Source organism: Bos javanicus, chromosome 8 (assembly GCF_032452875.1).
Source record: "Bos javanicus breed banteng chromosome 8, ARS-OSU_banteng_1.0, whole genome shotgun sequence".
Classification (NCBI taxonomy): domain Eukaryota; kingdom Metazoa; phylum Chordata; class Mammalia; order Artiodactyla; family Bovidae; genus Bos; species Bos javanicus.
This window is the reverse complement of record NC_083875.1, coordinates 104,892,552-104,918,040: the sequence shown is the minus strand read 5'-3', so window position 1 is coordinate 104,918,040 and position 25,489 is coordinate 104,892,552. Positions and strand designations below refer to the sequence as shown.

Here is a 25,489-nt window from a genome sequence, read left to right as displayed (position 1 = left end):
AACCAGTACCAAGGACAGAGGAGGCCCATCTAGGGATCTGAGGCTGAGTCACTAGAGACAGCGGAAAATCTGGCAGCTATAGCAAGGACCTGTCCACAGCTAGTGGGAGGAAGGAGAGGGCAGAGAATGAAGATAAGAAGTTTCTCTGTTTTAGGGCATGGAGCAATTCATAGCCCAGGGAAAGTGCTGGGTTAGGGTGAAGAGTATGGTTCTGGCATCAGAAAGCTCCAGGTCTGAGAGTTTGCTATTTGCTCTAAGCCTCATTTTTTTTCATCTGTATTAAAGGCAAAACATTAGTAACACCTACTCCATAAAGTTATTGTGATGATTAAATGATACAGTACAACTGCATTGCTTAGCCCAGAAATGCACTCAGTATCAACACCCTATTGTTATTGCTGCTCTTGTTATCTATCACTGAAGTAGTTCTTGGCAATAAAACTGCACTAGAGGAGTAGTTCCCCAAAGTGTGTCCTGTGGGAGAGTCTCCCCATGAGGTGCACCTCAAAAAAGTGTTCCACACAACTCAGGCTGAGAGAATGAACTTATGCTGGGGGAAGGGTAGGGGGGTGGGAGAAGGGGTAGTTAGGGAGTTTGGGGTGGATGTGTATACACTGCTACATTTAAGATGGATAACCAGCAAGGACCTATTCACAGGGAACTCAGCTCAATATTATGCGGTGGCCTGGATGGAAGGGGAATCTGGGGGAGAAAGGATACATGTATAGGTATGGCTGAGTCCCTTTGCTCTCCAACAGAAACTATCACAACACTGTTAATAGTCTATACTCCAGGATTTTAAAAAAAAAAAGTTAAAAAAATAAGTTTAAAAAGTGTCTGTGGCCAAGAGTGGAGAACACTTGACACTGTCCTGTTCTTGGAAATTCATAGCTCACATATTCATTCAATATGTAATTCCAAGGGCTAGAAATACAACAGAAGACAAGACACAGAGGTGCTTTTATTCGTGGAACTTATGGTGAAAGAGGTAGGCGAAAAAAAGGAAATCAAACTTACAGGATGGTCTCCAGAAGATACTTGCTGCTGCTGCTAAGTTGCTTCAGTCGTGTCCGACTCTGTGCGACCCCATAGACGGCAGCCCACTAGGCTCCCCAGTCCCTGGGATTCTCCAGGCAAGAACACTGGAGTGGGTTGCCATTTCCTTCTCCAATGCATCAAAGTGAAAAGTGAAAGTGAAGACGCTCAGTAGTGTCTGACTGTTAGCGACCCCATGGACTGCAGCCTACCAGGCTCCTCCGCCCATAGGATTTTCCAGGCAAGAGTACTGGAGTGGGGTGCCATTGCCTTCTCTGAGATACTTGCTAAGAAGTCTAAAACAGTGCAAGGGATCAGACAACAGCTGGTGGTGAGGGGGCTTGTTCTTTTAACTAGGATGAGACATGGAGATGATCTTTGAGTAGAGATCTGAATGCACTGAGGAAATGAGCTCTGTAGGCAGTGGTGAAGAGTTAGGATTTTATTCATTGTGACAGGAAGCCAGTGGGAGATTTGAGGTAGAAGAGTGTATGAGGTGAGATATTTTGTAGCAGTTAATGTTCAGCTTCATTCAACCCAGTACCTTCAGACATACATGAACACAAACACCGTTTCCCACTCTCAGACCTGGAGCTTTCTGATGCCAAAGCCATACTCTTAACCCTTACCAAGCCCTTAAACCTTAGCCCAGCTACCCAAGAACGTCTTGGAACATAGTCTGGTAAACATTGCACTGGCGTACCAGGCTTCATAGGTTTTAAAAGGGCTGTAAATTTAGATCTATAGTAAAAAGCCAAACAAACTCAGGCTGAAACAGGCAAGCTCAGAGTGGGAAAACCTAGCTCCAGAGGTAGAGAGAGACAAGCAGAGCGTCACTCTAATTAGCAGCTCTTCTTGGCTAAAATGGTCAGTGAGCACAGCCAGGCTTCAGCAGACTCTGGAACTCCATCTCAGGCCAAATAAAACTTGCCAACATCTGTCTAGCATCTAATAAGCATTTGCAAACAATACACCTTGGCTTAAGCATTCTCCAAGGCGGGTGGGGAGGGGGGTTATGAAACTTGAGGTCCAGCCAGACGCTCTGAAAGAAAGACAGGTCAAATATTTCTGCGCTTACACATGGACAGCCACCAGCTTGCTGTTGAAGCTCTGGGAAATGGAAGCTGACGGTGTCTGCTCCCCTTATCAAGAAGTGCTAATTTCGGTTTTCACCTTATATGAACTGCAGGAGGTTTCTGAGTGCGTCACCCCAGTGTAGTGGTTGGAAACACGGATTTCAGACTTGCAAATCAGGTCCAAAAGGGCCTTTGCCTCTTTTGTCAGTCGCTGAGCCTCCCTGAGCCTAGATTTAATTTCTAAATAGGTCTATTAATGCCTGTCTCACCAGGTTGTCATGACAAAGGATAAGATAAATGATAACATGTTTTTAAAAAGCAGCTGGGATAAGGCTTGGAACAAAATAGGTATATAATTGGCTTCCCCAGTGGCTCAGTGGTAAAGAATCTGCCAAGGAAATGGCAACCCACTCAAGTATTCTTGCCTGGAGAGTCCCATGGACGGAGGAGCCTGGAGTGAAGCAGTCCATGGGGTCGCACAGAGTTGGACACGACTGAAGTGGCTAAGCAGCAGCAGCAGCAGGCTTCCCCAGTGGCTCAGCGGTAAAGAATCCGCCTGCTAATGCAGGAGATGCAGGTTCGATCCCTCGGTCAGGAAGACCCCCTGGAGGCGAGCATGGCAACCACTCCAGTATTCTTGCTGGGAAAATCCCGTGGACAGAGGAGCCTGGCAGGTTAGGTTACAGTCCATCGTGTCGCAAAGAGTTGGACACAGCTGAAGCTATTGAACATGCATGCATGCAGGCTTTCAACAAAATGTTAGTTTCCTTCCTGCCCATTTCAATCTGTATTTGCTTTTATAATAAGGTCATCACTTATTAACTAATTACTATATTCCAGCAAGCATCAGGAAAGTATGGGGTGACAGCCTATTTTGTAAATAAAGTTTTACTTGAACACATCCATGCTCACTCATTTATGTCATGATTAGGGCTACTTTACTACTGTAGAGTTGAATAGTTGTGACAGGCCATCTGCCTGCAAAGCCAAACATATTTACTGTCTACTCAAACAGATTTACTTAAGAAAAAGTTTATTGACTAGTCAGTGTGTTAAATTTATACATGTAATTTCCAATCACTACAATGCTGAAAATTGGATATATTATATTTATACGAATGAAGGAATTGAAGCACAAATAAAGGTTCATCTAGTAAGTCTTCATCCAAGAACATGAACCCAAATCCTATACCTAAAGGATGCTTAGAAAAATGATAGAACAGTTATTCATTTGTATGGTCCAGCCTTGATTTGCTCCTGACTACCTCTGACTTTTATGTCTCTCAGGCTAAATTTCTTGACCTTTTGGCTACTGTTGTTGCTCAGCTGCTAAGTCGTCTCCGACTCTTTGCGACCCCATGGACTGCAGCACGCCAGGCTTCCCTGTCCTTCACTAGTGCCTGGAGTTTGTTCAAACTCATGTCCATTGAGTTGGTGATGCCATCCCACCATCTCATCCTCTGTCGCCCCCATCTCCTTCTGCCCTCAATGTCTCCCAGCATCAGGGTCTTTTTCCAATGAGCTGGCTCTTCACATCAAGTGGCCAAAGTATATGCTGAACTAAATGATCCTGTATGGAAAGGTCCCCATCCCATCTGTTTCCTTATTTATCTATCGGTCCGTTTGTTCATATAAGTCCACTCTTTCAAAAATGAAAGCTGCAATTTCTAGAGCCTCTAAAATGCTCTCGTGTCTTAACTAATATCTTAGAAGTCATACTTTTTTTTTTTTTTTTGGAAAGCGCATAGCATGAGGCCCAAGCTTCCATCCAGGAGAGATTTTTAAGCTCCCCTGTCTGCTACTTCTCACTTTATCTCCCTCTCACTTACTCACTTTCTCTCCAGGCCAGACACATGGAGAATAGGCTGTTTCCAGGGACTTTAGAGATTTGCCTGAGATATAGATACTACAGTGCATTTGGCTTTGTGCCTCCCCTTCAAGTTCAAAACTGTGTAAGAGTTATGTGCGCCCCAAGCCCCAGTATCACCTTCCCAAGCGGTCCCATTTTAGAATTTCAGTAACTCTATATCAACGATGGTGGATATCCTGCTGATATTTATTGCATGAATACTAAATCATCAAACTGAACAATGAATCTTGTTGCGAAAGATAGCACAGTATGGCAGAAAAAGCCTAGGCTTTGGAATTATAAGACTCAGCTCTTTATTCCGAGTCAACTGATTACTGACCGGGCAACTTGTTTAACCTTCTCAAATCTTCAGTTCTCTCTCTTGTTTTTCAAAGTTGACTTATTATTTACTCATGGCTTCACTGTCGCATGTGGGCTTCTCTCTAGGTGTGGTGCACAGGCTCCAGAGCCTGTGGGCTCATTATGTGGTGCACGGGCTTAGATGCTGTACAGCATGTGGGATCTTAGTGCTCTGACCAGGGGTCAAACGTGCATACCCTGCGTTGGAAAGCCAGTTCTTAACCACTGGATCACCAGGGAAGTCCTTAAAACTTCAATTCTCTTCACAGTAAAATACGAACAGTGCTTCCTAAGTCATAAGGTTGGTGTCAAATTTAAATGGCCTCACTAATGTTCCCACACAGGACAAATGTTCAGTTGCTAGAGAGGCTCCATCCTGGAGCTACACACTTATCATGGACGAGCCATTATTGGGGTGTCATTACTCTCACCTAACATGCAAGGAAATGAAAGAGGAGAAGGTTTAAGATTGCTTCCAAATCTGCACTTTCTCCACTCTGTGCCATCAAACTTATGACACACTTCAAACAGAATAATCAAATAAGTTTGGGAAACACTATGGATGTTCCCTTTCTTGGAGATTTCAGATAAACACAAACATATGAAAGACCCTAGAAGATCCTGAAGTAAAGAAGCCGGGGGTAATTTGTTTGGTTTAAAATAACATTTTCCAAGTAAGTTGAATTAGGAATCTCTTCTCTTTGCGTTAATAACTGTCAACATGTTGTAAATAGCACTCTAGAAAAGGCTGCTTAAAGTTGCCCAGCTAGATTAAACTCAAGGCAAGGGTTGGAAATAATCTCTATTTTTCAGGCTATGTGAAGCTTCTCCTGTTCTCTGTGTAAGTCATAAAGCTCTTTCATTGCCAGTAATTATTCTGGACCTTTATCACTGGGTCCTTTTGCAATTGGTCCTTTTAACTCAGTCATGCAAACCACTCCTGGACATCATTAAAGGAAGGCTGCAGAGCCAAGGGTTAGGAATGGAGCCTCTGACTCATGAGTCAGTCTACCCAAATTAAACTCCTGTTTCCCCTTTTTTGCTTTGTGACCTTGAGCTGTGCAAGCCTCTGTTTCCTTATCTATAAACTGAGGAAAATAAAGTCAGTCACCTCAAAGGTCTTGGAGAAGATTCAATAAGATAATCCACATAAGACACCTTATGCAGTTCCTGGCTCAAATGTGTTCAATCAATCTTAGTTATTATTGCAGCATTTAAATCACCCCTTTTTTGAGAAAGAAAAAGTAGACAATGAAGGTATGTCTGCCTTGCCTGGGATCATACTCATTAATTACTACGGTAGTTTGAGTTTTTTCCTGACAATCTAGTTTCCTGCTTCTAGTCTTAGAGGCATATTTCCATTTTAGGAGTCAACTTTCATCAAAATGTATCAAACATTATTGAAGTTGATTCATACAGGCTTTTATAATCGTCAGTGACTCCATCTGGCTCCCTCTGACACAGGCATCAGTCAAGCCACATTCCATCCATTTAAATATCAGCACATAGAGTCGGAAAAGACGGCCAAAGCTAGGTAGTCTTGCTATGCCAAATATTTGCACACATACTAACACCAGCCCCCACCATGGAAGACATTGCTAATCCATCACAACACCTTTTTCCCTTGAGTTCAAACACGGCCATAGAATCTTTCTCAAAGTGGCTCCAGGCAGCCATTATCAGCTGATTGAAATTGACACATAAACTGAAAGTTGTCGCCTCAAACCAGATTCAGCCTCTTAACCAACACTTGAGTGACCTCTACAGTATTATGATTTGTTTAAAAAAATATATATGTTCAGTGCTGTAGAGCTTCCTAATAGGGGAGGACAAGAAGGAAAAGGAGAGACAAGGAGAATACTAACATCTAGGTAGCACTTATTATTAATACACCAGGCATTTATAACTCCTTATCACACTCTGTCTCCAAAAACCCTGGGAAAATCTTTATGTTACACTGAAGAAGCCACAATTCAGAAAAGTTAGAGGACTTTGTCAAGGGCTCCCAGCAGGTAAACAATTTGATTTCAGGTCTTCCTAACTGAGAAGACAATTTCCTTCTCTCTCCCAACATAATTCCTCTTAAGAGTTTCCATATCCCCTCCCAAGACTCCATCTCTGGCCTTGGGTGGCTGATAATGAGTTGACAAAGGCCACCGTGTTATGCAGCTCTTTTTAGAAAAGTCTCTTTTTTTTTAGGGTTGAGTTATGAGTCCATCTATAACCTGCCCTTCCTAAATAAACCTCTTTATTTTTGTACCTTGCTCAAGAGTTCAGGAACGCATTTTCCAATACTTGTGCAAGAGCCAACGAGATTTCTTAAAAATTCTGGATGAGAGCCGAAACAGAGGAGGTCATTGTTCCACTGGGAAATGAATTCAAATCTATTTTTGAAACAGTTTTCCAGAATTTTATAGGAACCTATATTGTTGCCACGTGGTCAGACCCACTTTTTTTTTTTATTTTCTTTTCTGTCTAGGTAAAGAAACAGGACAGAGAAAGCAAGTGCTCTGCAGAATTTTTATTTCAAAAATTGAAACCAGACCATACCAGGGCAGTTTGTGGTCTGAATGTATCAATGGATCTAGTCATATTTCATCTGAGCTTTTCTTAGGTATACTAAACCACAAGTATGAATCTCATTATTGTGTCTGGGTGGAACTACTTTATGGATTAAGATTTGTGGGCTTAACTTGGTTGGTAATGAAATGTATGTTCAAGGGATGGGAGGGAGGAAGCCACGAAGCACTTCCAGTGCTTAGGCCAAACTCTAAAGAAAGAAACACTCAGGATTGGGCAGGGATGGGGGGGTGGGAGGTATTCTTAAAATTGGCCGTGTGACTTGGGTCTAAAAAAATGAAATCCAAAATTAGGTTCAGCAGAAATATTGCCGAATCAGCAGCGGACCACGCGTCACTAGAACAAAAGAGACTCTAGAATTGAAACCATACACGACTCCTTGCAGCCCCAGAGCGGCTGTGACTTGCCCACAGCAATTGGCAGAAGCGTGGCTCTCAGCTCACTGTGTAGCTTTTCAGTCTATGGCATGTGCTTCTATGTGGCCCCATGAGAGCCTCCAATCTCTAGGAGCTTAAAAATAAATAATGAAAATTCAAAATACAAAAGGAGAGAGAGTGTGACCTAAATTTAACAAATAACACTGCAATGAAACTGGAAGGATTCCTAGTAACCAAGGATGCTGCCTTTGCATTGAAATCAGAGTTTTACGCTATCTTACATGCCTGGTGAAGTCCAGCTCCTGCCAAAGGTCCAGCTGAGTATACTTCAGTCAGACAGAAAGCAGGCAGTACTGGGGCCTCCAGAACTCGAGGTATTGATTAGAATCTTATAGGAAAGAGTCAGGTCTGTCTTGGATATTTTTTGTAACACTTGTGCTTATGGCATCTGGCCCATAGAACTGATACAAACTCAGTGAATAGCCAAATGAGCAAAATGAACTAATTCCAGGAGTGGAGCTATAATGAATTCCTCGATACGTCGTGCCTTAAAAGAGATCACAGGAGAGCCAATTACATTAAGGCCATTATGAAACAAAGATTATTTGTTCATCAATTCCACGAAAATAAGCATCAGCTAACTGTAGGTAAGCTCAAATCAAGAAATATATTTAGCTACATTTTATTCAAATATACTGTGCATTTATGATATTCAGAACACAATACTTGGTGTTGGGTATTAAGAGATGAATGACACAGATGTGGTTCCTGCCCTCGTGGGGCTTGCAGTATACATACAGTCTAGTTGTATGGAGATGAACTGCTAAGTTGAATGTAAGTACAAGACAGAATTTGCTTATTGCTCTAAGAGAGGAAGATATACACATGTGATAAAGCTACCCAAATCATTTTTAGAATGACATGTGATGGAAATAATATCAGATCAATACTCAGAGAATTCAGAAGAGGAAAAAAAGTTACCTGAGAAAGCTTCTAATAATAGATGATTTTTTTGGAGCTGGATGTTGAAGGATAGAGAAATGTGCCTGCTCAGATGGGAACAGGACTACTGAGGAGACTTCAAGACATCTGAAATTCTTCCTCGGTGACAACTGAGCTCAATAGCGTCTCCAACGTGTCTGTCAGCATGCTTCGTTTCTACAGAACTGGCAGGTCATGTGGCATCTTAAGGCCCCAATCCCAGGATACTGATAGTATTCCCCCTTGAGCCAGGTGTTTGGCAGTTATATAGACAGAGCTTGGGTTTGGTCTTGAATCATAACTCCTTTCCTTGGCCCAGCACAAAAGACTTTATAAGATGGTGGCTCAGAGCACTTACGTTGGACTTGGATGGACCCATGTTCAAGTCCTAACTCCACCACTTAATGAATATCTGAACTGGCAGAGACGCTTACTTGTCCTCTGACTCAGTTTCCTCACCTGCAAAGTGAGGACAAAGATACCACCTCATATCACTTTGTAAGAGTTTAAACTGGAGATTTAAAATGCTTGGCACAAGCTCTGGCAATTAAGCACTCAGTGAATGATAGTTTATTACATTTTATTATCATTGTCATCATTTCAATTTTGTCTTGATCATACAAGGCCTCTTCAATTGGTATTTGGGGATCCTAAGCACTTCCTCCTCCAGGAAGTCCTCTGTGAACTTCCAAGCTCAGAGTGACACCTCTTCTCTCAATGCCTGCATCCATACTCTCGCTGCTACTGGACTTTGTGTGTGTTCTAACTTCTGAGATTTCTGGAAACAGAGAAGAGGTCCTTACGCTGCTTAGTTTTCCCAGCACCTAACAACACATCAGGAGGCACATTATAAGTAAACTGCAGGTAGCTCCTGAAAGATGCTTAACATTTCTACTCCTGCTCCTGGCTTAGAGTGTGCTGGGACACTTAGGAATATCACATATATTCAATCCACAGTACAAGGATTTAAAGTCAATTCTTCCAATGAAATGTGACTATCGATAAATAATCATTGTAAATGCATAAAAAATAAAGTTGATTCTATTTCATGACCTTTCCAGAGGAAACTACAAGCTTTTTGATAATACAGACTGTGCTTATCTTCTTCACTTTTATATCCCTCATGCTTAACTCAGGGCTTGGCATACAGTAGTCACTTAATAAAGCCATACTAAAAAGATATATAATTGGATGGATGAATGGATGGATGGCAATTGAAGAAATCCTATAGGACCAAGAAATCTAAACATGTCAACACAGATGCTCTCTAAGATCCCATTGCAGATCTTTCTTTCTGGGGACCATTATAGTGACCTCAGACTAAGAATTACTAGAAGTCTTTGTTGATGCCCTCCCAAGGGTCTCAGCAAATAGGTAAACCTTAATCAAATTCATTGAAAAAATAGGTAGGATATCCGGGATTTAATGTTTGCCTTATACTAATAGCCAATGAAACTCCCAATACTTTGGCCACCTCATGCAAAGAGTTGACTCATTGGAAAAGACTCTGTTGCTGGGAGGGATTGGGGGCGGGAGGAGAAGGGGATGACAGAGGATGAGATGGCTGTATGGCACCACCGACTCGATGGACATGAGTTTGGGTGAACTCCGGGAGTTGGTGATGGACAGGGAGGCCTGGCGTGCTGCAATTTATGGGGTTGCAAAGAGTTGGACACGACTGAGCGACTGAACTGAACTAAACTGAAGAGCCAGTGATCCTCTTTGGGTGTTTAGGTCCAGGCATTCTCTTTCATGGCATGTGTTACTTTTACTCAATTCCTTCTGGCTGCCTGAAGTGTCTAGTCCCCTAACTGTGAAGTGGAGCCCCAAGGAATTGTGCAGGCATCGATTAGCAATGTCTGCCACATACATGCTAAGGATGCACGTGGGTGCCTCAGATTTGCCACCAAGGACGCGGTGATTTTCTCAGTTGCCTCTAACCCTTCTGAAGTCTGATTTAGATTCTCTAATCCAATGTCTGTTTGTGTCTATGGAAAGTACTGAAAATCTGAGCCAAACGTTTCCCGTCAGAAGCAGTGTCTTGAAAAACTAAACCGCAGGCAGTCTGTTGTGGAGAAAGCCCTGGCTGAGCAGCATGCACAGCCATCCCAGTAGCAGCACCGCCTCTTGGCCAAGACCTGCCCAAAAGAGCCCCACCCTGGGGTCATGGGCTTGCTTTTCTTGCTACTGAATGAGAATACGTAGGTGAGGAGGAAAACCAGGACTATAGACCCAGCCTCCTCTTCTCCTAAGGATTTCAGAGTGTCTCTGTCACTTGACAACTGAAATATTACAAATTATGCGTCTCCATGGAAAAAGCAAACAGTGGGCATGAGGTGGCTCCCCAAAATTCTCTCAGGAATCCCTCATCCTTCAGAAACTAGCCTTCCACAACTGCCTTCTCCAAACAAAAGACACAAGTCACCACACAATAACAGTACACCAGCTACTAAGACCTTCTTCCTGTCGCCCACTGTCCTAAATATTTCCAAGTGTGATCCCTTTTGATCTCACTTTTTTCTCACTTTCAGTTGAAAGAACTTTATTGTGGGGTTCTTATGAGTATTGCCATCTTACAGGCAAGAAAGTTGAGGCTCGTGTGTGTGTGTGTGTTCAGTCATGTCCAACTCTTTGCCATCCCATGGACTGGCATCCCACCAGGCACCTCTGTCTAGGGAATTCTCCAGGCAAGAACACTGCAGTGGTTTGCTGTTTCCTACTTCAGGGGATCTTCCTGACCCAGGGATTGAACCTGTGTCTCTTGCCTCTCCGCCATTGGCATTCTCTACCACTGTGCCACTTGGGAAGCCCCAAGTTGAGGCTCACAGAGGCAGTGCTACACATCTAAGGTCAAAGCCACTAGATGGAGCCATATGAGGTTGCCTCTATCCAACCATATTTGACCTTGAAACTGACAGTTCCATTAGATTCAAATTAATAGCCATTGGCAGGACCAGAATCCATAGTACTTGGCTGATTCTAGAGCAGATACTCTGGAAAGCTGCACAGACTCTCCTTGGAGATTTGTCAGTTTTAGCATCTATCATTCTTCCCTGTGAGTATCTGTTTTCCTGCCTGTTTCCTTTCCTGAGCTGTGAGCTCTCTGAGAACAGGAACTATCCATCACTGGCCTCTGAAACACCTGACTACCTCTTGAGCTGTCCCACAGCCTGGTCTTCATCATCATTCAACTCCTCTCTGTTGATGCAAGAATGAATGATTTTAAGAGCAATTTAATTCCCAGGGCTGTGAAATGACTGCTAGCTCCACAAGCCTCCTAACTGGGTACCAGCTACGCGCTACCGTACTACACAAATGGCTAAGTGCTTCTCAGTGCTGGAGCTCCTACACCTAGGGCTTGGAGGGCTTTTGGTTTTGGCAGGAAGTGTCTGCTCAATTCCTTTAAGACACAGGTTGTACTGGACTCCCTCAAGTGGAAGGATCAGATGTCCTCGGAAAAAATCCACACTTCAGGCTGTTTCTTGGCTCCTCTCTCTTCCTGACACAGTCCAAGAAGGAATTTATGGATGTTGGGAAGGACAAGGGGTGAGAATTTCTAGAACCTTTAAGAACACCCATGTAAGCAGCTCCATGCTTTACTGGCTGTGCACAATAAAATTCTCTTTCCTGTAAGCAGGAAGAAAAATGTGATCTGCCTCAGGTGTTGCCAAAATGATGTGGAAAGAAATTCATCTGGATTTTTAAACCATCAGGAATCTTCCTGGTTCCCCCAAGCCCAGACTATTTGACGTAAATGCCTAAGTCAACAAGATAAATATATTCTGTGAGTTACTAAGAGTGAAGTCATAAGTATTCTGAAATATGATTCTAGCCAGTTGGAAGTTTTATCTTTATCTAGAAATGAAACTGTTTATTCTCCAGCTGTGACCCGGAAAAAATTCAGAGATTGTTGACTCCTTCATCTAAGCAGTGGTCTTTGTCCTGTGATGAAGTGCCTAAAAATAACCGTTAGTTTATTTCATGCTGCTTCCAAAAGGTTAGCTATCAAACAGCTCTGCTGAGGCACCTCAGAATATACAATTATAAACCAAAAAAGTCTTGGGATGTGGCTGCCATGACCACACCGTGGTTTCTGCATCTACTGGATGAAGTGGTACCTCAGAGTAATGCTCCAAATAAAAACCTATAATGCCAAAATTTGGAAATATCATCCTATACTGGCAACATCTAATAATGAAGAGACTGAAACAAGAACTAATTTTTATCTTCCATAAATGATAAAATCCTGACATATTAACACTCACTCCCTCAAAAAAAAAAGAAAAAAAAAAAAAAGAGCCTTTAAGACCATTGTTTTCATCTTTTTTTTTCTTCAATAGCAGGCACCGTAAGTGTGCCAGGAATTTGCAGACCAAGGGACCAAATACAGAAGCCTATGTTTTGCCTAATCTGCATAGATGACACTGAGCAGGTAGGCACCTGGCCTTAAAAAGATACAGCAGTGCTCATCCAGCTCAGTACCAGCCCTTCACATTGACCATTACTGCTCTCCTTACTGGTTCTGTCAACTCCACATGCCCTCTTCTTTCCACTCCTGCGCACGTCTTACACACCCCCGTGGAACCAGGATGTCGGTATTCCGTACGCGTGATTGCACTTTGGCCCACATCAGGGAGTCACGAAGGGAAGCTGCTGCTACTGCTGTCATCTCCCTTCATCTCCTCCTCACCCACGCGTTCCTTGCCTTTTCTCATGCTTCTCCCACTTTCTAAACACCTAAGCAGGAGAAGGCAATGGCACCCCACTCCAGTACTCTTGCCTGGAAAATCCCATGGATGGAGGAGCCTGGTGGGCTTGCAGTCCATGGGGTCGCTAGGAGTCGGACACGACTGAGCGACTTCACTTTCACTTTTCACTTTCATGCATTGGAGAAGGAAATGGCAACCCACTCCAGTGTTCTTGCCTGGAGAATCCCAGGGACGGGGAGCCTGGTGGGCTGCCGTCTATGGGGTCGCACAGAGTCGGACACGACTGAAGCGATGTAGCAGCAGCAGCAAGCAAGAAAGGTAGCTGGGTGAGGAGCAAATTCAATCCACCTACTCAATTGCATCCAACCACTTTTTAGAATCCCACCCAACCTTCAGGCTCAGGTCAGGTGCTACCCCTTTTAAGGTGTCTTTTTTCAGCCCCTCAAAAAAATGTAGTCACCCTCCACTTTGAAACTTAACAGACTTAGGTTAACAATCTCCTTTATTACCATTATATCATAATCATAGCCATGCTGTAACTCCCTGATTCTCCCCGCCTTCTGAATGCAAGCTTTCTAATCTACTATCTACTTGACCAGTGTCATTATTGTTGTTTCTGTTACCATTAGGTGCCATATTAAGTACCTACTATGTGCCAGGCACATGCTAGTAGCTTTAAGTACACCTTCTCATCTTATCCCATCTTCTCATAACTCTATGAAATAGGCACATATATGGGGGCTTCCCTGGTGGCTCAGAGGGGAAAGCATCTGCCTGCAATGCAGGAGACCTGGGTTCGATTCCTGGGTCAGGAAGATCCCCTGGAGAAGGAAATGGCAACCCACTCCAGTATCCTTGCCTGGAAAATCCATAGCCTTGTGGGAGATGAGGCAAGTGATACTTAGAGGGGGAAGTGAATGGCCACAGGTATCAGCTACTAAGTGGAAGATTTGGATTCTAACATAGGTCTATTTCTCTGCAAAGACCAGACTCTTTCTCCCATACTAGCTGCTTCAGTGATAGAACTCTCCAGAAAGCTGAAGGAAATGGACTGAGTCCCCTCAAAAAGTCTGGAGCAAGGCATTGCAGAGTCAACAGAAGCAGGAGAGCCATGAGTTGATCTTGACCAGCTCTACCAGCTCCCAAGAGAAGGGTGAGGCTGGGCCGGACAAGATGTTAGACATAGTCAGAATGGTTCCTGGGCAAGTTATCTTTGGTTTGATTTTAGAAGAATCTCATGGAGCACTTGGAGCTGTAACATATGCAGAAAGAAAAAGAAAAAATACCTTGTATTGCAAGTGTAGGAGGGGGATAGGATGATAACCTGGGGCAAGGTCTATGTCCTTTCAGATTTAAGGAGGACAATAGCCATAAAGACCACACATGTATCCAGGTATATATACTTGTACCTGGATATGTTTGAATATAGAAGGTATGAAATTAGTACACACATGTACTTGTTTATGTTACTGAAAAGGAGTCATCTTCTCTAGTCTCCTGGTACCTGGATGTGAGGTACACACAACTGTATTATAATAATATAGGAGACTTAACAGCTGTCCTAACTTTCTTTTTAGACTTTCTTTGACCTCTCTAAGCTCCAGTTTCCTCATTTGTACTATGGGCTTGATATTACCAAGCAGACTTCTAAACTAGTACTGGTGAATAGAACTTCCTACAATGATGGAATTGTTCCTTAGCCACAATATCTGATATCATGGCCACTCATCACATTGCTCTTAAGCACTCGAAATGTGAGTAGTACCACTGAGGACGGAATCTTCAGTTGTATTTGATTTTAATAACCACCTGTGGCTAGTGACCTCCATACTGCACAGTGCAGCTCTAGACCAGCGAACTCAAAGACTTTTCTTCCTCTTAACCCTTTTCTCTCATGAAGAAATCTTTAAGGTTTTGTTGTTGCTGTTGTCATTATTCTCCAGATGAATCATGCTTAAGAAGTTAACAGGAAAGAAGGCATCTAAAGAATCACCAGCACAATCACAAGAGTTAATCTGGCTCTAACATTTTCTTTTGATAAAAATAGAAAGCAGAGTATGATCCATGTGTGTATTTTTCTGCATTTAGCATATATGCCAAGACAGGTTACAGAGCATGGCAACCTGCATGGCTTGGATAGAGCACTTTGTCCTGGATGTGTGACCCCAGGAATCTATGTATTGAGCCAATACAAAGGCTGTGTGTCTTCCTGCAGTCCTCCTTGGCAAACATTGACAAACAGCTCCTTTAGTCTTTAGGCCATAGAAGAAAGAACATAGATGACTTGACAGATGGGAGATAGATAAGAGTTTTAGGTATAGCATAGAGATATAGACTTAGGTATAGGTGTAGGTGTGGGTATAGATATAGACATAAAGATGAAGATGTAGATGTATGGATATAAAGGTAGAGAGACAATCTCCCAGGACATATTCGCCTGGGAATTCTGAGAAAGAGAGCGCTTCACTTCACTGCAGAACCCATCCTTGCTTAAAAAACAAAAACAACACAAAGACAGACTTACATATGCCAAGATAGGATTTTCAAGAGTTGGAAAAAGAAAATCCTGGAAAAAAATGCTCACTGAAGTCCATATTGTTCACTACAAAAGCTCTCACTGCTGCCAAAGACTGTCCTGTTCCTTCTACACACAGCATCTCACACAGACTCCACAGCAGTCCTACAAGAACACTCCTAGCATGTTTTATTGATGCCATGACTCTGGCTTGCATTATAGCTAACAGTTTGTCCAAGGAAGTGGTTGAACAATGACTCAAACTCAAGGCAGTTTGTCTATATATCTGTGCTCTTCAACACTCTTCATCTTATATACCAGTGACCTGGAGTTTGCTACATTATCCAAAGCCCTTCTATTGGGTAATTCCAATTAGAAATGTATCTCTCAAGTCTTTTCTCTACATCTACATCTCTATTCCTGCTGGACTTGTGGACATAGCAGGAGAAGGAAAGGATGGGATGAACTGAGAAAGTAGCATTGACGTATATACACTATCATGTATAAAACAGAGAGCAGCAGCTGGAAGCTGCTGCATAACACAGGGAGCCCAGCCTGGTACTCTACGATGACCTAGAGTGGTGGGAGTCAGGCTCAAGAGGGAGTGGACACACACACACACACACACACACATATAGTTATGATTATTACTGATTTGAGTTGCTGTATGCAGAAACCAACACAACATTGTAAAACAGTTATCCTCCAATTTTAAAAATTTAGCAAAAGAAATGTATTTCTCCTATTGTGCTGAAGTTTGCCTTCTTATAACCAATCCTCCTCTCCTCCTGCAACGCACACACATACTGGCTTGTTCTGTCCTTTGAGGCCACAGGGGACGAGCCAGCTCCTGGTTCCCCAGGGTTTATACAGAGTGATCCTGTTCCTCTCCACCTTGGCTTTCTCAACTACCGAATAAATACGCACAGGTCTGCATTCTTTCCTCCTGAGAGATCTTTTCCAGACCTTCCATCACCTGATCCCTGCCTAGGAAGATAAGAAGTGCTTCTGCTTGCGCTTTCTAAAGACTCATTCTCTGATTTTAAAAGCCGTACTATCAGAACACGATCCTTCGTGTCTAATTATATGTAACAAACTGCAACCTAAAGTAATTTTCCCCAGGTCTGTCCTCAGAGAAGGCATGAATCAGTCAGCTATCTGTATGAGAATATTTTACATTTTTAAAGGTTGTTATTTGCTTTGTATGTTTGCTTCTCTGGTGTAAATATTTCCAGTTCTAGTACATTTATCTTCATAAAGTTTACCCCCTTACACATCAGTGATTTCTGCAGCTCCTCTTTGATCTAGATCCAAGTTGCTGCTGGGCTTAGGACTGGATTCAATGAGGAGGTTAAACTGAAGCAAAAGTAGGCTATTAGCTTGGACTCGTGCTAGGTTTTGTTCCTCAGAGTACAAAATAGCAGCTATTTTTTAATGTGTGCCTACTATGGCCTCGATACCATTTTGGGTGTTTTCTGTGCAGATCTTTAATTCATAATTCCCTCTGGAAGGATTTCGATCCCTCATTGTACAAGTGAGGTCATGGTTTAGAGAGGATTAATAGCTTGCCCAGGCTTCCCAGGTGGCGCTAATGGTAAAGAACCCGCCCGCCAGTGCAGGAGACCTAAGAGACACAGGTTCAATCCCTGAGTCAGGAAGATCCCCTGGAGAAGAAAATGGCAACCCACTATAGTATTCTTGCCTGGAGAACTCCATGGACAGAGGAGCCTGGTGGGCTGTAATCCATAGGGTCTCAAAGAGTAGGACACAACTGAAGTGACTGAGGATGGACGGACAAGTAGTTTGCCCAAGTCAGAGTTAGTGAGTGGCATTTGTACTCTGGTATGTCTAGCTCCAAAGTCTAGACATTTTCCACCATGTTGAAGCTATAATGAGTCTTTCCTGAAGCGCAAAAATATCCCACTGCCCTCAGACCACCAGGAGCCAATATGGGAAATACACAACCCTCAAGAATCACATTTCCTTCCTCCAAACAACAGAGCATTTGGCTTTGCCAGTGCACGTCTCTTACATACAGAGTGAGAAATCCTCACTCAGCCCATACTCTGGTCAGTATTTCCCTAGACTCGTTGCCTTTAAGTCTCAACCAATGATTCTAACAGCCTTTTAGATGGAAATTTAAGTCATTTAGCAACACAAAAGTCTTGGGTAAAAGTCCAAAAGCATTTCAAACTTGGCCCGTGGCCCTTCCTCATAAAAAAAAAAAAAAAAAAAAGGCAAAGAATTGATGGGAAGAGAGTGAGAAAGAAGGACTCTGTGGAAGGCTAAGAGAGTTCAAACAATTGCAATAGAATACCCAATCAATAAATATTTGTCCAGTAAACAACTAAGATGGGCTATGGTAGCTTGAAAGAAGACAACTTGCCAAGTTCTCCTCTTCATAATAATTTTCATCCAGTGGGCTTGCCTACATCAAAGATCCACAAATTCTTCTTAGGAACCTAATTTGAATAATAAAGCATACTGACAGCCACCTTCTCTCCGTGTCCTCATACGGCCTTTCCTCTATGCACAAGACAGAAAAGCCAAGTCAGAGAGAAATGTGGAGTCTCTTCCTCTTCTAAAGGACATCCTAATCTTCATCAGATTAGGATGCAGCCCTCATGACCTTCAATTAACCTTGATTACCTCCCTAAGAGCCTTATCTCCAAATATAGTCACACTGAGGGTTAAGGCTTCAGTTATGAGTTTGAGGGGAGGGGAAGAAAAAACACTCAGTAAGAATAGTTTAAGTACTTGTTGATTGCAGAAGACAGCAAGGGCTCATGGATACCATTTCTGAGTCATCTCTTGCCCTTGGTCATAGCTTGGATAACTGGTCCTGGAACATTCTGTCAAGTTCTTCTAAAAACCTGATATTTTAAAGTTTTAGAAATAAAAAGGAAGAGAAACTAAAGTTCAAAGATATAGAATATTGTTTCAACCGTCATATTACAAGATGTTAAGCTGGAATAAAAACTCAATTTGCCTTCTAAAGTCTTGGATTTTAACCTTTGCTTCCCACAGGAGAGGCAAACAGCAGATGGAGTTAATTTCAGATTGGAGAATCAATAATGAAGGGAGAAATTCCTCAACATCTATGCGACTGTGACCCTCACATCACTCAGTGTGCTCACTCAGCAAATATTGAAGGGATTCGGGAATATATGAGTGATTTCCTCAATGTTTTTACTTACATCATTACTTTGACTCTGATATTATGATCTTCACTGTACAGAAGTAAAATAAGACAAATGAAAGTTATATAACTCACCCAAAGGCCCAGAGTTAGGGCTTAGATCCAAACCACATCTGATCTGTCTTATTCCAAAGTTTTGTCCTTTCTCCTTTCTCCTTATATTTCCAAATACTGAATTGTGAGTAAAATCATTCCTTCATGATTGCAAAATTCTTTTAGAGACCATTTTATGACCACACTTCAGCACATACTGAAGGAATAAAAGGAGATCTTCAAACACAGGAAACAGAACATCAAAATTAACTAAGAACTGCAGATATTCAACAGACTCAATTAGCAACAGATACTAACAAGCTTTGGCTTTCCTTTGTTTACTCGTAGGAGAGGACTCCTTCAAGAAGATCAGGAGCAACTGATTTGGATTCTGCTCTCTGCTTCCGAATCTCCGATTCTACCTAAGAGTGAGATACCCTAGGACCACAAGCACCCTGAGACATTCAGCCAAACTCACCTCCACCATGGGGGTCATGACTCGGCTATGGGCAGGCCTCTTCCTAGCACTGCTTGCCCTTCCGGCCGAAGGTGGCGTCCTCAAGAAAGTCATCCGGCACAAGCAGCAGAGCGGGATGAACGTCACCCTGCCAGAGGAAAACCAGCCGGTGGTGTTCAATCACGTCTACAATATCAAGCTGCCCGTGGGGTCCCAGTGTTCGGTGGATCTGGAATCTGCCAGCGGGGAGAAAGACTTGGCCGCACCGTCAGAGCCCCGGGAAAGCTTCCAGGAGCACACGGTGGACGGGGAAAACCAGATCATCTTCACTCACCGCATCAACATCCCCCGCCGGGCCTGTGGCTGTGCAGCTGCTCCTGATGTCAAGGAGCTTCTGAGCAGACTGGAGGAGCTGGAGAACCTGGTGTCTTCCCTGCGGGAACAGTGCACCTCAGGAGCGGGCTGCTGCCTGCAGTCTGCCGAAGGTAGGAGCTGGTGACGGGTCCAGCCCCTCACTGTATGGATGGGAGGAACGGTGAGCCAGGCAGGATCCTCAGTTGTTTCCAGAGTGGGTTCCCTGGGGAACCAGCCTCAGAAGGTGTTCATTCAAAAGAGATTTAATGGACCCACGACTGTGGAGAATGTAACCATATCTAATAGGCTCTGGGAGAGTCATGGTGACAAATGTTTCAGAGGAATTTTCAGGCCTCTGAGAAATCTTGCTTTGAAAAACCCTATCTTACTTTTAAGTACTAGTTTCTAAAACTAGGGCTTCCCTGGTGGCTCAGCTGGTAAAGAATCCACCTGCAAGGCCAGAGACCTGGGTTTGATCCCTGGGTTGAGAAGATCCACTGGAGAAGGGAAAGGCTATCCACTCCAGTATTCTGGCCTGGAGAATTCCATGGACTGTATAGTCCATGGGGTCACAAAGAGTCAGACACGACTGAGCGACTTTCACTTCACTTCTAAAACTTCTTTGACAATGACATCTGCTCATGCCATACCCTGAAACCCTAATAATGTATTTTGAAATTTCTCACCCAAAGATCATTCTCTGAAAGGTAGTAATGTACCCCCATCACCCTGCTGTATAAATAAGGAAACTAAGGCCAAAAAGGAAGTTGGGATTCCCCAAGGTCCTGACCTAAGTGGCCAAGTTAGGACTTAAATGACAGTATTCCATACCCTGGTGTTCTCACAAAGTTACAACCTACAGTGATGTAAAATTTGGGGGAAATAGGAAAAAACGTTCCAGTTTAAAGGCAACAATGATGATGATCACATGTGAACTAAGTCCTTTATATATTGGGTTGGCTTGTAGCCTACAGAAAACCCAAATGAACTTTTTGGCCAATTCAATACCAGGCACTATAATTCACTGTCTCATTTAATCCTCCCAACAACCCTTTGAGATAAAGTTTAATACCCCCATTCTACAGATCTAAGAAATGAGACTCAAAAAAAGTTAAGCAACTGGCACGAGAAGACACAAAGAGTGATGAGAAACAGGAGCTTTGGCGGTGCCTGTGTTTCCCAGAACTCTGCCTGTCTCCAGGTGCATCTTTTTTTTTAAGGAATTTTGCCACTTTGGAATTCTGTCTTCATTTCCATTCCCTAAAGTTGATAAAAATACACGGGTCTCAACAACGCTAAATCAGAGGTGAAAATATCTATTTCTGCCACTCATAAAACAAACAAACAAAATACTAGAAAGTATTTTGACAGATTATTTCAAGAGCAGCTCCAATCAAGAGCAACCCGAATCATCATAAATTGAGGCTACTGTAACTGCATGGACACCAGGCCCTTCTGCAGCGGCCAGGGCAACTTCAGCACTGAAGGCTGTGGCTGCATGTGGGAACCCAGCTGGAAAGGCTAATCAGCATAATAATAAGCCCTAATCATCATAAATTGAGAGTACCGTAGGACATCCTTTAGGTTTCCAAGGCAAAAAAAAAGTTTATGTACAAATTAGTTCATCTTCCACTTCTTTCAACCCCTAGTAAAATGCAGAGGGGATTTACAGAATAGGACTAATAGAACCCAAAGGAATTGCTTAAAAAACTCATTAATGTAGTGCTATCCATTAGAACTATGAGCCACTTATATAATTAATCATAACTTTTCCAGTAGTCATACTAATTAAATGAAAAAGGAACAGGTAAAATGATTTTAATCATTCATCCAATATAAGTAAATAATCTTTCAGCTTGGAAACTATACAAAAATTATTAATGGATATTTTACATTCTTTTCCTGTATGCTTTCTTTGAAATCCAGAGTGTTTCTAGTTCACATTTAGAGCACATCAAAATTCAGGCTCAGTTCAGTTCAGTTCACTTCAGTCGCTCAGTCATGTCCGACTCTTTGTGACCCCATGAATCGCAGCTCGCCAGGCCTCCCTGTCCATCACCAACTCCCGGAGTTCACCCAGACTCACATCCATCGAGTCAGTGATGCCATCGAGCCATCTCATCCTCTGTCATCCCCTTCTCCTCCTGCCCCCAACCCCTCCCAGCATCAGTCTTTTCCAATGAGTCAACTCTTTGCATGAGGTGGCCAAAGTACTGGAGTTTCAGCTCAGGCTAGCCACAGTTTAATGGTTTAGAGGCCAAATGTGTCTAACAGCTACCATACTAGATGACATAGTTTTAGATTCTCACTTTTCAAGCCAACTTTTTTCTTAAAATTTACTTCCTTCCTGCTGTCAGGAAGGAGATACAATGTATTAATGCAACTGTATTTAGATGCAGATAAAATGGAGCAAGTTTTTTTTGTTTCTTTCCCTTGATTGCATGGAGGCCATACCGCCCACTGCTACAACTTCAGCCAAGACATTGTGGGAAAAGATGGATGCACATGAGCTCTGTGGGGGCTGAGTCTAACGGAAAGCTGTCCTAGCAGAATCAGAAAGCCACTACTTAGCTGCCTCATTTCAGTTACTGAAAATTTAGAAAACTTTGGTCACCTAAGCACATATACCGACTTAAGTGAACCAAGACCCTCTGCAAGAGGAAATCAGAATCAGCACAACGGTGGGTCCTTAATGTCCTCATTTAACCCAATCGACCCCAGGTGAGTGGGCCATGGGTCCCACCTGACGGATGGAGAATCTGAGCTCCAGAGTGTCTAAGTCATTTTGCAAATGCGGCACAGTTATTGAATCAAGGCATCAGAACTGAGTTCAGTTCAACAATTATTTCTTGGTGAAACACTTATTTTCTTACATGGCTAACCTCGGCTAACTATGGGAGAAGTAAAAACACAGCCCAGCAAGATGCATTCCACAGGCAATGGTTTGTAACCCTTGGAGTCACAGGAATACCTGAAAATCTGATGAAAACGAGTCTTCTCCCCAGGGATGGAAACACACACACACACACACACACACACACACACACACACGTACACACATAATTTCAGAGAGTATAGCTTAAGAATGCCTGCCTAGTGTCATTGGTTGTGAAAGTGTTAGTCACTCAGTCATGTCCAACTCTTTGCAACTGTATGGACTGTAGCCTACCAGGCTCTTCTGTCCGTGGAATTCTCCAGGCCAGAATACTGGAGTGGCTTGCCATTCCCTTTCTCCAGGGGATCTTCCTGATCCAGGTATCGAACCCAGGTCTCCTGCATTGCAGGCAGATCCTTTACTATCTGAGCCACCAGGGAAACCCAAAATAGAAGACCAGCCCAAGGTGGGGCTCCAACCCATGACCCTGAGATTAAGAGTCTCATGCTCTTAACAGACTGAGCTAGCCAGGCAGCCTTACCTGATTCCACACAATAACCAATTGATTTTCAAGCCAGACGGAGCCTGAGAGGCCACCTTGCTCTAATGGAATTTGAATCTGGGTTTTGTGGGTGGAAGCCAAGAAAGTGAGCTGCCCCTGCTCAGAGAGAGACTCTGTTCTCTTCCCTGCAGGCCGCGTGGACACCAGGCCCTTCTGCAGCGGCAGGGGCAACTTCAGCACAGAAGGCTGCGGTTGCGTGTGTGAACCTGGCTGGAAAGGCCCCAACTGCTCTGAGCCCGAGTGCCCAGGCAACTGTCACCTGCATGGCCAGTGTCTGGACGGCCAGTGCGTGTGCCACGAGGGCTTCACCGGCGAGGACTGCGGCCAGCTGGCCTGTCCCAGCGACTGCAACGACCAGGGCAAGTGCGTGGACGGGGCCTGCGTCTGCTTTGAAGGCTACTCCGGGCTCGACTGCAGCCAGGAGACATGCCCGGTGCCCTGCAGCGAGGAGCACGGCCGCTGCGTGGACGGCCGCTGCGTGTGCCAGGAGGGCTTCGCGGGAGAGGACTGCAGGGAGCCCCTGTGTCTGCACAACTGCCACGGCCGCGGGCGCTGTGTGGAGAATGAGTGTGTGTGCGACGAGGGCTTCACGGGTGACGACTGCGGGGAACTCGTCTGCCCCAACGACTGCTTTGACCGCGGCCGCTGCCTCAACGGCACCTGCTCCTGCGACGAGGGCTTCACGGGGGAGGACTGCAGCCAGCTCGCCTGTCCCCACGCCTGCCACGGCCACGGCCGCTGTGATGAAGGCCAGTGCGTGTGCGACGAGGGCTTTGCGGGCCCAGACTGCAGCGAGCGGCGCTGCCCCTCCGACTGCCATGAGCGCGGCCGCTGCGTGGACGGGCGTTGCGAGTGCAATGATGGCTTCACCGGCGCAGACTGCGGAGAGCTGCAGTGTCCCCGCGACTGCAGCGGCCATGGACGCTGCGTGAACGGGCAGTGCGTGTGCGACGAGGGCTACACTGGTGAGGACTGCGGGCAGCGGCGGTGCCCCTCCGACTGCCACGGCCGTGGGCGCTGCGTGGACGGGCGCTGTGAGTGCCAGCCTGGCTTCCAGGGTGATGACTGCGGCGAGATGAGCTGCCCGCACGATTGCCACCAGCACGGGCGCTGCGTGAACGGCATGTGTGTGTGTGACGACGCCTACACGGGCGAGGACTGCCGCGAACTCCGCTGCCCCGGGGACTGCAGCCAGCGCGGCCGCTGCGTGGACGGGCGCTGCGTGTGCGAGGACGGCTTCGCCGGCCCCGACTGCGCGGACCTCGCCTGTCCTGGCAACTGCCACGGCCGCGGGCGCTGCGTGGACGGCCAATGCGTGTGCCTCGAGGGCTTCACCGGGCCCGACTGCGCACAGCGCAGGTGTCCCGGCGACTGTCACGGCCAGGGCCGCTGCGTGGACGGCCAGTGCGTGTGCCACGAGGGCTTCACCGGACCCGACTGTGCACAGCGCTCCTGTCCCAACGACTGCAGCAACTGGGGGCAGTGCGTCTCTGGCCGCTGCGTTTGCAATGAGGGATACACCGGGGAAGACTGCTCCCAGGGTGAGTAGCAGCCTCCAGCGAACTGGCGTCAGGTGCTGGCACGTGCTGTAGATCTCTGTGTTACCCTAAACACACAAGCACACACAGAAGCACACGCTCTTTGAAGGAGCCCTGGTCTCTCACCCTGGTGTCTCAGAGCTTCCATTTGGGGGTCAGAGGCTCAGAGAGGTTCTGGAATTGTCCCAAGGACACACAGCTTATAGATCACACAGCTGGTACCTGAATCTGGGTAACTCCTCTATACTGAGTTTCATAACCGGTGCCCGAGATAAGGTAGATGAAATGATTATCTACCTTTTGCTAAACATCAACCTTCTTTCCTACTCTACACACTGACATGTAAAACTGATATGACATCATAAACTAAATCCCTCTATTTGGATGGAGTTAAAATTCAACTCAATTGAATGGACAGTGAGATTACATAAAACAAACTATTTTAAACGCATGCTCAGCTAAAGACCAATGTTGATCACCTATGAAGCAGACTTGTCTCTTAAATCATCTTTTTGTTGCTGTCCTTGATCCCAAGGACTCTGAGTGCCTTAGAGGAGTATTAGCCCAGCAGTTAGCACAGGGCATGTATTCAAGTCAAGAGAAACACACAAAGACCAATAATGTTCGTGTTTAATGAGGGTCTTTGTACTTCCCTTATCCACCATATATACTTGTAATGAAGAATATCAGCTTGATTAAAGCCATCAGCACATGAGAATAAACACGTGGCTCTGTGTGTGACATGGCCAAGCCAGGGAGGCCTGTATGGAAGGAACACCAGTCTGGCAGGGAGAAGTAAGTTCCAAATCTGATGAGTCAGCGAAGTAGAGCAAGTCCCACTCACCTCTAAGAAAAGGAAAGAGTTGGACTAGATGAGCCTACAACACCCTTCAAGGGCTAAGGATATATGACTTGAAGTTCAGAGCAGAAAGCCAAGCTCAGGCTGCACTTTCTCCTGCAGATGGCCTGAATCTGAACTAAGGTCCAAA

At 44.6% G+C, this 25,489-nt stretch overlaps 1 protein-coding gene across 14 annotated transcripts in view; it reads left to right on the top strand.

Annotated features, from left to right (window-relative positions):
- The window catches only part of TNC (tenascin C), a 102,502-nt gene that overhangs the window by 11,320 nt on the left and 65,693 nt on the right, over positions 1–25,489 (top strand). For all 14 annotated transcript variants that reach the window (XM_061426638.1, XM_061426635.1, XM_061426637.1 and 11 more), the window contains exons 2-3: positions 19,063–19,656; positions 23,094–24,503. In XM_061426638.1, coding sequence (XP_061282622.1) covers positions 19,200–19,656; positions 23,094–24,503 — 1,867 coding nt within the window. In that variant the 5' untranslated portion in view covers positions 19,063–19,199. The remainder of the gene's footprint in view (positions 1–19,062; positions 19,657–23,093; positions 24,504–25,489) is intronic.